Raw genomic sequence first — 13,299 nt, 5'->3', positions numbered from 1 at the left:
GCCATCCACACCCCGTGGAAATCCCCCCTATCCTCAGAGCCCCCTCCCAGAAGCCAGCCCTGATGCCTCTCCCGAGGTCCCTGCCCCTCCCTCTGAGCCCCCACAGCACAGGGGCTCTTTGGTCTAGTTTCACCACATCCCACCTGGGACCCCTCCCCAGAGTGTCACTCGTGGGGTCTCCCTTCCCCTGCAGGTAGCCTCCAGGGCCATGTCCCCTCTTTGGGCTGGGCAAACACAGAGTCCAGGGGGGCCCTTTGCAACTGCAGGAACCCCGGCCTTCCAGCCCTGAGAGTCCTGGGCCCAGCCCAGACCAGCTGAGTCAGAACCTGGGTGCAAGACCCGGGCACCTGCATTTAACAAGCCCCTCCCCACCCCCACAGTGATCTCAAGGCAGGAAGTCTGGAGGTCACACTCCGAGAAGCCCTGGGCTAGGCATTCCTAAACTCAAAGTCCGTGGGACAGTCGAGGCTGGAGGGAACAGGGGATGCCGGGGACCCTACGTTCACATCCCCAGGCCAGATTTAACCTGGCCGCTCGACGTAGCGCCCACGGATGCTCCCCGATGCCTACCTGTGGGGTATGCTCCCATCCGGCCAGGAGGGGTCCTGGCAGCCGTCGGAGAGATGCCGGGATGAGGAGCGCCTTCTGGAACAGAGTAGGATTGTGTGATGGTGAAAGGAGCAACTCTCAGCTATGCAGGCCCCAGACCCCCAGAAATTTCTGGCAGAAAAGAGTTGTGTCCACACCCCTGCCAACCACCGTCACAGAAGCCCAACAAGGAGGGAGGTGTGGGGGTTCCCTATTGTGCTGCAACAGTCACCCCGAGCTTCGTGGCTTCCGCGAACAACCCGAGTGTTTCCTCCCGCTGTTCTGGAGTTGGAGAAGGGGCTCGCCGGCTAAAGTCAAGGTGTCGCAGGGCCGGTTCCTTCTGGAGGTCCCAGGGGAGAATCTGTTCCCTTGCCTTTTCCAGCTTCTAGAGGTGCCCACACTCCATGGCTCGTAGCCTTTCCTCCATCTTCAAAGCCAGCAGCGCAGCATCTTCAGTCTCTGATTCTGACCCCAGGATGATCCCCTCATCTCAAGATCCTTACCTTAACCCCATCTGCAAAGTCTCTGTTGCCGTGGGAGGTCACACAGCATGCACAGGTTCTGGCATGGAGACATGCAGTTCTCTGGGGGCCATCATTCTGCTGACCACAGCAGGGAGGTGACAGCCCAGGGGGAATTTGTGGTCTGGGGCAGACAGAGCTGTATCCAGATCCTGCTGCACCAGTCACTCGCTGGGGGCGACATGTGCCCTCTAGGCCCTTTGAGGCTGGCAGGGTGTGGCTCACAGCCTGGTGAGGTTAATGAGATACCCCGAAGTGCAGGCTCAGAGGAGGGGCAGCTCAGTCCTCTACTGGCCGTGCCCATCCCCCAGCCCTTATCCTTGAGACCAGCTCCCGGTTTGCATCCTGGCCAGGGCACCTCGCCTCTGCCTTGCTCAGTGTCCTCATCTGTAAAATGGGATGAGCCATCGGGGCCTTAGGATCAAGGATGATCTGACTTGGGGAGGCCTGTGGTTCCATTGGGGGTGCTGAACGTCACTGCAGCTGGTCTTCATCATCTTGGGGACGTCCCCCTCAGAGGGGCGGGTGCAACGCTGCCACATCGGCCTGGGACTGTGCAACACAGTGATGCTCATTTCTGCTCTCTTCCCACCAGCGTCTGTTGACCACCTATGGTCTACCAGTCCCGTGGCGTGACATTGCCTGTGTGGTCAGAGCCCATATCCAGGCCTTGCTTGCTCTGCGTCCCCAGGGCCTCTCCCCAGAGCCAGGCACACAGCAGGGGCTCAGAAATGCCTGTCAAATGCAAAGAAACGTGTGGCACCCAGATCTTGGCTTTAAGCACCGTCCTCCAATTCAGAAGCCAGGCTCCTTGGAGAGATGGCCAATCCCAGGGCTGGGGCAGGGGAAGTGCAAGATGGGACCTGAGCATCTCGTGGTCCCAGAAAGTAGATACGCTACAGAATGGTGGAGACGCGTCAGAAGACGGGATCTGGGCAACGTGAACAGCAAAGTAAATCCTGATAATGACGGCAGCTGCTGCAGCCCAGAGAATAGAATACAGACCTGCGAGCCCACACTAAACGGACAAGTGAAAAACGGGGGGGGGAGGCCAGCTCTTCACCATCGTAGAAAGTCAATCAGTAGATGCAGGAGGAACGAAGCGTGAAAAGTCCCCATTTATCAACCATCATAATAGCTATCACTTCAGCCAAGAACCACACGTGGATGATTAAAATAGGGCCCTAGGAGCTTGAAGAGGAACAGGGTCTTCGCACAGGCTGCTTGCTAACGACAGAGGGGAGAATGATGACTTTACAGGGGAGAAAACAGTCAAAGTGAGTGATGAAATCGCACGTCACCAGGATGGACACAAAGCGACGTCACGGGCCTGCTGGTGCGCGGTGCTGAGGGGACACACGACCTCTGGGTATTCCTGCCCAGAGCACCCAACTGTAACCCGGGAGACACATCCGCTGAGGCCCCACTGAGGGACGTTCTACAGAACAACTGGCCCGCGTTCTTCAAACCGTCAGCCTCCAGGTTAAAGGCACCACAGAGACACCACGACAGAGCCAAGCCCTGCCCCGGGGGTTTCTTTCACGGTCAAGGCCATTGTCAGGACAGATGGCAAGATCTGGATGAGGTCTGTAGATCAGGAAACAGTACCATCCAAACCAGGAAGTTAATGTTGGAAGCAGGTTGCCCTGCGGTTCAGTAAGGGCATCTCCTGGTTTTAGGAAATACACATGCCCAAGTATTTGGGGAAAAAGGGCGTCCTGTCTGCAACTGATCAGAAAAATATGTATAAGTACAGAGACAAAGCAGATGAAGTAGAATGTTAACATCTGAGGACCTGGGTGAGGGTAAGTGCCAATTATTTGTATTATTTATTGTGATTTTTGTTGTCAGTCCGAAATCCTCAAAAGCAAACTGGAAGGTGAAGGAGCTCTGTGTGGATTCGGGGCAACCGGGCAAGCCTCCCAGGAAAAGCGAAGTTCGCCGACTCCCACTGGCTGGGCTCTCAGACCCATCCCGATGCCCATGTGTGTTGTGGGGCCGATAGGGCCGGAAGCCTGGTGACATGGTCAGAACGCTTCCCATTCAGGCCGCAGCACCAGACACCAAGGATCCCCGGCTCTAAGATTTGCTGCCCCTCCTGGGGCTGGGCTGCCCTGTGGGAGGCTGGTCCAGCCCACGTGCGTCCAGTAGGCCCCAGCTCCTTCTTTCCCGTCCTGGCGTGCTCCAGAGGGGGCAGATGCCATGCCATCGGTGGGCTCCCCAGCCCAGGCTGCCCACTGCCCCTCCGAGCCCCTCCTCCTGGCCAGGCAGGACCCCAGGACCACTTCCGGCTGTGAGTCAGCACCCAGGAGGGCCACCCAGGCCCTTCCCATCTCCACTTACGCCTGGAAGGACCAAGGCAACAGGTGTAAAAATACCTCCAATCGCCAAGGACGGACCGTGTGAGGCCCTGTGTGAGGTTTTGTCCCCATTCTCCAATGCATCAATCATTCATTGATCATTCAAATATTTATTGAGCATCTACTGTGTGTCAAGCCCTAGAGGCCCAGCGGGCAGCTAGGCAGGTGACCGGGATGAGGGTGGACGATGTAACGATGGGGACGTCTGAGGAGGGACAGGGGCCACAGGCTGTCCCTGGCCCTTGGAGGGCCCTGGGCGCACCTCAGTCTCCCCCATCTTTCCTTCCTGTCCTCCAGGGCCCATGGAGGTAGAAAGAGGGGTCCTGGAAATCACCTAGGCCACCCCTCAGGTTTCCAAGTGGGGAAACTGAGGCCCAAGTCAAGTAGTGGCCCAGCAACAATCAGGATTAGAACCAGGTCCATGGCAGCCAGCCCAGCCTTCCTTCCCCATCACAGCCCCTCCTGTGCGGTACCTGGGCTGGCCAGCTGGCAGGTGTCTATGTCCACATCACACCTGCCCCTCCTCCTCCATCCAGGAGGTGGCCCTGCCCCAGTCCTGGCCTGGCCACTGGTCCCTTCCCTCTCTGGGCCTTAGTTTGCCTCCTGGGGGAACGAGGGATGCCCCATCCTGAGTAATCCTGGGGCTCATGTCCTGAGGACAAAGCAGGACTGCGGGAGTGCAAAGCTTTGTGAGGGAGCTGTAAATGCATCCGGGAGCCGTTCCAGAGGCTCCAAGCCCTCCCCTTTCTCTCACTGACGCGCCCCCAGAAAAACACGACCGGCCCTCAGTTCTCTCGCGGATGGCTCACTGGACAGTATCCCCGTCAGCACGCACGCTGACAGCACAGATGCCCGCTCCACCCACGGGCAGGCTGTACGATGGGATGGACCGTGCACCCCGAACTCACCGCCTCTGATGGGGGCCTCGGCCTCCTCAGGCCCTGCTCGCTCCCAGCTGACCGACAAGCTCATGGCCACTCTCTGGACCTTGTCACCACTGTCACTGCCTCCCGAGGGCCCTGCAGGCCCCGTCCTCATCGGGGCCGGCTCCACAGCAGCCACCTGGGCTGGGCCCTCCATGACCATCAGTGGCCTCGGCGCCAAGGGCTCGGCATGCCCAGCGGGCCCCTGTGGAGAGAGGAGAGGTTGGTGGTCAGCGGTGATGGCCTCTGAGAAGACCGGCCGCTGGGGTCAACACAGATGTTGCTACCAGAGTTGGGGTCAAGAGGAGAGGATGGCTCCCCTCTGCCTGGTGCATCCTTTCAGCGCTCTGCTTGCCCATCACTTCTCCTTGGAACAGAATCTTTCAGAGCCACGTGCCAACATTTACGTGGTGATTTGGCCCATGCCCACCTAGCCCACTGGGTTGAATGTCCTTGTGGGCAGGTGGGGTACCTGTTCTTGCTCAACAGACCCCAAGGACATAGCTCAGAGCCTGACATGCCCAGAATGTCACTGTCAATGTCTGGACGACGTGTGAGCCATGAAGACTGCGTGGGAACGGGGCAGAGCCGACACCCTGGTTGGACACGTGGCACCGCGGTTTTGAGCTAGGCCCCCACACATCCCGCCCAGCTAGGGCCGGAATGAAGACTCCCCCAGAGACACCTCGTCTCCCGAGATGCCACTATTTGTTTCGTTTCGCACAAGCTTCAGCTGCGATGTGAGTCCCAAGAGACCCTGTGGTTCCTGACAACCCTGGGGCCTGAGCTGGCTTGGGGGACTCCGAGCTGGAAGAGGCCTGCGCTCTAGCGGGGTATCCAAAACGCTGTCCCCTTGGTCAGGACACGGGCCAGGTTCCAGGTTGCCCGGGAGGGAGGGAAGAAAGCAGCTGGCAGGCGGGGGGAAGGAGGAAGTGGCCGAGACGGAACTGGCAGCTGCTCCCAACCCAGGTGCGCTCAGGCCTCCCTCCAAGAGCCAGTCATTGTGCCTCACTCTTTCCTGGGGTCATCTTGGTCCCCAATTAGAGGACACAGAACAGCACAGAGTCCCCTTTCAGTCCTTGATCCCTGGGGCGATGGGGAGGGCGGGCAGGGCAGCCTGGGCCAGGGCCGAGGAGCCAGGGCAGACCCCCACCGTGGCCACAGGGACCAGGATCTGCCATGTCCAGCCTCAGGGACAGAGGAGACGAGGAATGGCCATGCTCACTCATGAGGAAGGTCAGTAAGAGCGTGACTGGGATGCACGAGCCAGGGAAGGCCCACATTTTGGGCCTCGCTGTTCTCTGATCGCAAACTGTGAGATTTCAGCCCAGAACAGTCCAGCGGGAATTCTGTCTGCGTGGAGTGGAGCGCACAGACAGGAAAGCACACCTCCAACCCCCTTTCTGGGGAGAAAACTGCAGTCGAAAAGCAAGTCTGGCCGCCTGCTGGCCTGCCCCCTTTGTGGCGGATGCTGGGGAGCAGGGCAGACCCAGAGAATGCCGGGGCCAGCAGCGGGGCCTCAAAGCTCAGATGTGTAGGCCAGGCCTGGACCACCCAATGGCCCCTGCAGTCCTGTCTCCCAGCTCCACCTGGTGCTGAGGTGGGGAACAGGCAGACAGGGAGCCAGGCAGGGGCGGCTGTAGAGACACCATGGGTCAGGCGTATAGGACACGGGCACAGGCTGTGACGGATGAGGCGGGGGACCTGTCGCATCGAGCGCCCCATGCAAGCCCCTTGAAGCATTTTAAACCTGGAGCAAGGGTTCTATGTTGTGGAAAGTTCATTCCAGTCTCTGGGCAGAAAGCACTGAAGACAGAGACCAGAGGCCTCTCTCTCACATTAACACACACACACTCTCCATTCAGACACTCTCACGTTAACACACTCATGCACACACACCCGTCAGTGCTGCCATCCCTTATCTTTACAAGGGCAAATGCAGAAACTCCACCCAAGTGCCAGCTCCCGCCCTCTGTCCACCCCCAGACCTCCCTCCCGCCCAGCACAGTCCTCGGCTGGGGAGACCGGCCACCGCCCCATGGCGAGGGGCTTTCACAGGACACCGCTCCCTGGTACCACTGGCGACCCCACGGGGGCATTCAGGGCAGGGTGCAGAAGCCTGGATGGGGAACAGAGACAGGCAGAAGTGGGGCAGTGCAGCCTGAGCCCACTTCCCCATGGACGCTGCTCTCCCCTGAGGACTGGCCTTGACCCCGAGCTCACAAGGGCCGGGCCCGGGCACCTCCCTCACCGCCTCAGTCTGCAGAATGGGGGAGGCAAGCCCCTAGGCTCTGAAGTCTTTGGTTGTTTCAACAAACACCACCGACCCTTACCCCACGGCTGGCTCCCCACTGGGCAGTGGGGACAGAGGGAGGACAGCGCAGGCCTGTGGTGGTTGGGGGTCCAGAAATGAAATGGGCAGCGATGGTTCCGTGGCAAGTTCTGTGAGAGGAGAGAAGAGAGGCTCTCCTGACCCCAGAGGAGGAGAGAAGAGAGGCGGACAGTCAGGAAGGCTCCCTGGGGGAGGCGGGATCCCTGAGTGAGGGAGAAGCGCACGGAGGGAATGGGAGGGCGGAGGAGTGGCCATCCACAGAGACGACAACGCGTCCAAGGCAGAGCTGAGAGACTGCCAGACGCCTGTGCGGTCACTTTAGCTCTGCCTGTCCCAAGGGGTCAGCACCAACCAGGTGAAGCATGGGAACCTCAGAGTGGCCACACAGCCAGGCAGCTGCGGAGTAATGACTGGGTCTCAGACTCCCCCCAGGCTGCAAACCCCTTGATCCTGGGGTGGGGCAGAAGAGACAGCCCAATGCCGGGAAGTGGCCTCAAGGAGCCCCCTCCAACCCCGCCCCAGCCCAACTGTGCTTCCCATCCCCCAACCACCTCTGACGGGCAGGGACACAAACTGGGGGTGGGTGAACGTGGCACTTGACCCCAAGGGGCACCTGGGGCACCCTTCTAGACAGCCCCTCCCCCCAGGGAAGCTGCTCAGCCCAGGGAGGAGGGAGCAGGCCCGAGGCCGCTGGCTTTTCTAGAGGAAGAACCACACGCAGAATCCCAGAATCCGGATACCGGGATCGCAGAGAGCAGGAGCGGCACAGCTGCGGAATTCCCAACACAGCCTCAGTTAAACGGCCTGTGTGTCATTTGAGGCCCTGGTGCCCCGGATGTCCTGGTCCCTGGTCCCGGGGTGCCGTCTCCGCCCTCGTCACGGTGAAGACCACTGGGCGTCTATCTTTCAGGATGCAGTTCCTGTCCCGGCCCGCCCCCCAACGGCCGCAAGCCCCGTCTGGGAGTTTGCTTCTTCTCCTCCGCACTTTGGGACCTGCGATCCGGCCCCTCAGCACCTGCCCCGCTGCCTGGCCCCAGGCCGGAGTCGGACGGGGAAGCAGGGCTTTGACCCTAGCTGCCCTCCTGGCAGCTCCTCCCTTCAGCAGCCTGGGAAGCAGGGGGGCGCTACCATCCAGCCATCGACCTGCATGGCTCCTCTTTGTGGAGCCTCCAGTTCCTGCCCCCATCTCCTCCCCGGGGTCCTGCCTTCCCCTCTCTGCCACTTCGTCCTTCAGGGCCAATGTCCCCCCTCCAGTGGAGCAGGTGCCACATCCAGGGGTCTGCCTGTAGTCCCGCCTGCCGTCCCCAGGCCAGAACCAACCCGTTGCATCTGTGTCGGGCCCCCTCAGGCCTGCCCCGGGCAGCTCTGGGGCGGTTTCCTGAAGAAGGGAGGCTCCAGCGCTGGGGAACCGCCCACCCTCTCAGTGAGGGCCACGCAGCCCTGCAGCTGGCCGTGCCCAAGCAGGCTGCGGTGAGAAGGTGACAACCATAGGCGTGGAGCTCCCAGTCACTGCTGGCAAAGAGGAAGTGGGCGTCCTTTCCACGGAGGGCTCCCTCCCCACTGGTTCCTAAGATGGCCTTGCTGGGCCTAACAGGCTGTGGGTTCCCAGCTGTAGAAGGGGCTGCCCTGACCCCAGCCAGGCGGCGTCCGGTGCCCCCAAGGGCAGCCTGCTGGCCACCATCATGGAGCCCCAGAAACTCTTCTCCCTTCCGGCCTTTATCCTCTTTGCTTACCCAGGTGGGCTGCCTGGTGGCTCAGCAACGGGCCCCAGGCCCCAGCCCAGCACCCAACCCCAGGGGGACGGGAGTTTGGACCAGAACCCGGAGACCTGGGGTCAGTGGGCAGGGAGACCTCTCCATGCCTCAGCCTCCTGCCCCCGAGACTGAGACTGAAAACACCGCCCCACTCGGAGGTCGGAGGTCAAAGGACTGAATGGATGGTGCTCCCGGGAACCATTGGTACTTAATAAATGGGGGCTGGACGAAGGGAGGAGATGGCTTGGGGGGCTCTGGCTGGAGCTGTCGCTGGGCTCAGGCCCAACAAATACTCTGAGGGCCCCTGTGGACCTCATCCACCTCACCAAGGAGCACCTCCTGAGGGTTGTCTGGCCACTCCGTCCCACGGTGAACAGTGCCCCCCAAATTCTCATCCATCCAGAATCTCAGAGGGGACCTTATTTGGAAATAGGGTCTTTGCAGATGAAGGTAAGATGAGGTCACACTGGAGCAGGGTGGGCCCCAAGTCAGTGACTGGTGTCCTTACAGGAAAGGGAGGGACACGCAGACAGACACAGAGGGAAGAGGCTGTGTGACGGCGCAGGCGGGGACGGCGAGTGCAGCCGCATCCAGGGACGCCTGGAGATGCCAGAGGCTGGAAGAAGCAGGAAGGATGCTCCCCGGAGCCCTGGAGGGAGCCCAGCCGGCCCACACCTCGACTTCGGCCTCCTGGCCTCCAGGACTGGAGAGCATCCGTCTCTGCTGTGGTGGCCCCGGGGAGATGCTTTGTCACTGTCGTCCCAGGACACTCGTCCACCCCGCAACCCTGCACTCGACTTCCTCTGCTGTGAAGCGGGGTGTTTTTGTGAGGGTTATCAAACGCCCAAGCGCGGCACCACGCCCACACAGGAAGCATCCTCATTCTCGACGGCTGTGTCGGCAATCACAGAAGCACAGCCCCCACCCGGAGGTGCTAACTAAGCACCTTCCTTTAACCCTCCTGGCTGCCTGGAGGAGGAAGCATGACCGTGCCTGTGTCACAGATGGGCACTCTGAGGCTCAGGGAGCAGCTGGGGTGACTCGGCCTGGCCACGGGGACACAGGTGGGATTTGAACCCCGGTGGGTCCGAGTCCAGCTTTCAAGCACCCACCCTTCAGCACGGTGCACCCCGCTTCGGGCTCTCACGCTGCCTCCAACAGCGAGTCCAGCCACAGCTCCCCCTACTTGGGCACTGGGAGGCCACCCCTCGAGCAAGGGTGCAGGCCGCCCCTGCCCCTGGCCCCGGCTCCGGTCAGCACCACTAACTCCCCGCTGTCACTTGGCCATCTGTGATTTCTATGAACCCGCCAACTGCAAAAGGTCAGACACCCCAGAGACAGGGCCGGGGCTCCCAGAGAGGTCACAGCCGTGTGCCTGGACCACATGCCCAGGGCAGGACCCCGCGTTAGAAGGCCCGGGTCTGCATCCTCCCGGAACTTTCTGGTTGGTGCCCCTGGGCAGGTCTCTTGTCCCGTTTTGTTGCTGGAAAAGAGGCCCAGGAGCAGTGACCTCAGAGTGGCCGGGTCACAGCTGCAGGGTCCCCCTGGCCTGGGACTTGTGGTGTCTGCCTGCTGCGGCTCCAACCCAGGGTGGGGTCCCACCTGAGAGACCCCCAAGACCTGGAATCTCTTATTGCTGCCTGCATCCCTGCATCTTGTCCAGACCCTCGGGACACACTCACCGAGCGCCCCGTGGAGGAGAAGTCCAGTGAGACCACAGAAGCTCTGGTGCTTTATCAAACCCGACATCATTACCACACCATCGCTGCTGGCCAGTGCTGGCCACACTCCCGGAGCTCGGGTCGGGGTCATCTGCCTGGTGCCCACGCTTTCCAGGCCGCCCCTCTCCTCAGTGCTGCTCCCCTCAATGCTAAAGTGTCAGAAAAGTCTTCGAGAAAGTGAGAGGCAAGAGTCTACTCTCAGATCCAACTGTGGCAGGACCCAGCTCGGCGGACAACGCCTGCTGGCCAGTCCACGCCCCGCCTGTCCCAGCTCCCCCTTCCCTGTGCCCCCGTCCCAGCGCCCCTGTACCTGCATCCCACTCCTCAGAGGCAGCTCCCAGGCCGCCTGGCCGCAGGCCCCAGGTGGCTGCTCCCGGCTCCTCGCTGGCTGGCCCGGCAGGCTATCTCTGCCGACCGGGCAGGCGGCGGCCGCCCACAGCCCGGCTGACTGCATGGCGCACTACCGCCCCCGGCTTCCTGCCCCACTTCCTCCCTGCGCCCGGGCCTGGCGGCGAGAGGCAGGCCCAGTGCTGCTGCGCTGACACCGCCAAGGCCCATCGATTATTAGCTCCTTCCTCAACCAGCTCCGGGCCCTGTCCTGCCTGCCCACAGCCCAGCCCCCAGCTCTGAGCAGGAAGCCAGGGGGCACCCGGGCTCCCACCTCGGCCCTGGGATTGCGGAAGTCCACCAGCTGCCAGCCTTCTCGCCCTGCCAATCTCAGCTCTGCTCTCTGTTCCTCTTTCACTTACTGTACACACACACACACACACACAAGCACACGTGAGAGCACACACAGACAGACATGTGCACTCACACACACAGACACAGGCAGTTCCTTCCCTCTGCCCAGGTGCTGTCCCAGCCCCTTGGCCCAACCAATGGAGACACGTGCAGGGGACAGGCGGGAACCAGCCCACAAGCTCTCCTGCCTTCTTTGCCTTCCCTCTGCCTCTAGGCCTGACCTGGATTTGAGAGCAGGAATCTCAGCCTTGCTCACTGGGGAGCCTGGACTGGGTCCCCTGGGGACTCCGACAAGAATCAGGAGCTGAACTAGGGTCGGCCCTGTGGCCCCACCCTCCCATTTGCTCTCACGACCTGGCTGGGGCAGCCCAGCCGCAGGAATCAAGAGTAGGAGGGTGACATTCTTCTCCATCCGAGCTTGGGATAGGCCCGGCTTTCACGCGCGGCCTGAGTTAACACCAGGAATAACCTCTAAATTAAGTGGTAACGTGCCCATTTTACAGATGCGGAAACTGAGGTTCAGGGAGTTCAAGTGACACGACCAAGGCTAGTGACAACTAGAAGACGAGCCCAGAACCAGGTGTGATGGGCACTGCAGCCCATCATAGACCAGGGTTTCTAACCCAGCACTGCTGACATTTGGGGGGATTGCTTTTTGTCGTGGGAAGAGGCCTGTCATGCGCACTGAGGGTTTTAGCATCATCCCTCACCTCTAGGAACTAGATGCCGACCCCAGCTGTGACAAACAACACATTTCTAGACACTTGTCCCCTGGGGGCAACATCACCCCAGGCTGAGAACCGCTGGTCTAGGCTGCGCTACTCCTGGGTGACACCACTCCCACCCAGGGCCTGCTCGGTCCTCACCCTCCCACCCCGTCCATCTTTTCTCTAATCAAGTTCTTGGAATTCTGCACTGCCACCCCCAAGGTCACAAACTCCTGAGGTCCAACGTGAGGCCCAAGCCCCTCCCTGGGCAGAGCGGGCCACTGCATCCCGGAGCAGGCAAGCCACTCCCGTGAGGGGCCCAGCACCTGGGGTCCGCACACCCCCAACCTGCCCAGGCCCCACCTGCACACCACCGACACGCTCAGTGACCACGTGGAGGGAGCCAGAGGGGCCAGGCAGGCATTTTCACAGTCCTCCCATGACCACAGGCTAAGTGCCAGCTGTGCATCTCATGCCGTCCCGTGGGTCCCAGGGGAGCAGGGAGCCAGAGAGCAGAGGGGCAGCTGCTCCCACCAGCAGCTCTTCTGCCCACCGGCTGCCCACTCTGTGGAGTGGGAACAGAGGCCTCTCTCTGGAAGGATAGCTGTCGTGGTCACCATGTCAGTGTCCTGGGGCTGCCACACAAAGCACCACAGCCTAGGGGCTTCAAAACAACAGAGATTAAATGCTGTCTCAGTCGGGGGGCCAGGAGTCCCCAGTCAGGGTGTGGGAGGGGCTGCCGTTCCCCCCTGAGGCTCCAGGGGAGGGTTGTTCCTGCCTCTCCCAGCATCTGGGGGCTACAGGCGTCCCTGGCCTCGTGGCTGCATCGCCCCAGCCTCCGCCTGCCTCGTCACATGGCCTCCTTCTCGGAGCACCTCCTCTTTTCTCTCTTACAAGGACCCTCATCATCGTCACCATATTTAGGGCCCAGCGGATAATCCAGGATGATCTCGTCTCAAATCTTCACCTTAATTACATCTGCAAAGACCCTTTTTCCAAACAACGTCATGTTCCGAGGTTCCGCTGGGCATCCCTGTGGGGCCGTCATCTGGTCAGCACACCCAGACCCCTACGGGGGAGTGAAGCAGGCCCAGGACAGGGGGCCAGTGCACGCCAACGCCCGCCTGCCTGGCCACGGCGCCCTCCCGCCAAAGCTGCCCTGGGCCTCGGCGACATTCAGTCCTCACTGCCCATGTCCTCCCAGCCCACGCCCCAGGCCTTTGGGCCCAAACAAGGTCCAGCCGCCCCTCCTCCTCACGGACACCTGCCTCTCCACCTCCCCACCCCTCCTGTGGGCTCCTGTTCAGCTTCCATCCCGCCCAGCCCAGTGGTCGGGGGCCTCTGTCCCGCTCCCTCCACCTCCCCCTTCGCAGCCCTTGGCACAGATGGTGCCCGCCCCAGCAAAGGTCCCTCAGCCACGTCCACAGCACCGTGGGGGGGTGGATTTTCCTGCACCTCCCCCTGAGCTCACAGAACGGCTGCTCCTCTGCTGGGGCCACCTCCTGGGCGAGCTGCCTCCCCCATCCAGAGACAGGCACTCAAGCCCCCTTTGCACTGGCCCCAGGACCTGTGGATGCCCACAGATGGGCCAATACCAGCCCCGCCTGGGTCCTTTTCTCCCCACCCCTGCTGCACCCCCTCTAGCCTTGTGA

At 61.4% G+C, this 13,299-nt stretch overlaps 1 protein-coding gene across 6 annotated transcripts in view; it reads right to left on the bottom strand.

Moving 5' to 3' along the window:
• Nucleotides 1-13,299, bottom strand: part of SH3TC1 (SH3 domain and tetratricopeptide repeats 1) — a 59,212-nt gene that overhangs the window by 32,946 nt on the left and 12,967 nt on the right. For 2 of the 6 annotated variants that reach the window (XM_023638431.2, XM_023638429.2), the window contains exons 2-3: nucleotides 4,378-4,597; nucleotides 571-645 (exon numbers count right to left, since the gene is read on the bottom strand). In XM_023638431.2, the coding sequence (XP_023494199.2) occupies nucleotides 571-645; nucleotides 4,378-4,597 (295 nt within the window). Of the gene's footprint in view, nucleotides 1-570; nucleotides 2,838-4,377; nucleotides 4,598-10,509; nucleotides 11,052-13,299 lie in introns of those variants that run through there. The other 4 variants (XM_023638428.2, XM_023638430.2, XM_070262805.1 and 1 more) reach the window with 4 other exon arrangements.

This window comes from Equus caballus, chromosome 3, assembly GCF_041296265.1.
Source record: "Equus caballus isolate H_3958 breed thoroughbred chromosome 3, TB-T2T, whole genome shotgun sequence".
Taxonomy (NCBI): Eukaryota; Metazoa; Chordata; class Mammalia; order Perissodactyla; family Equidae; genus Equus; species Equus caballus.
Note: the sequence above shows the minus strand (reverse complement) of the source record. Positions and strands in the feature narration are given on the sequence as shown.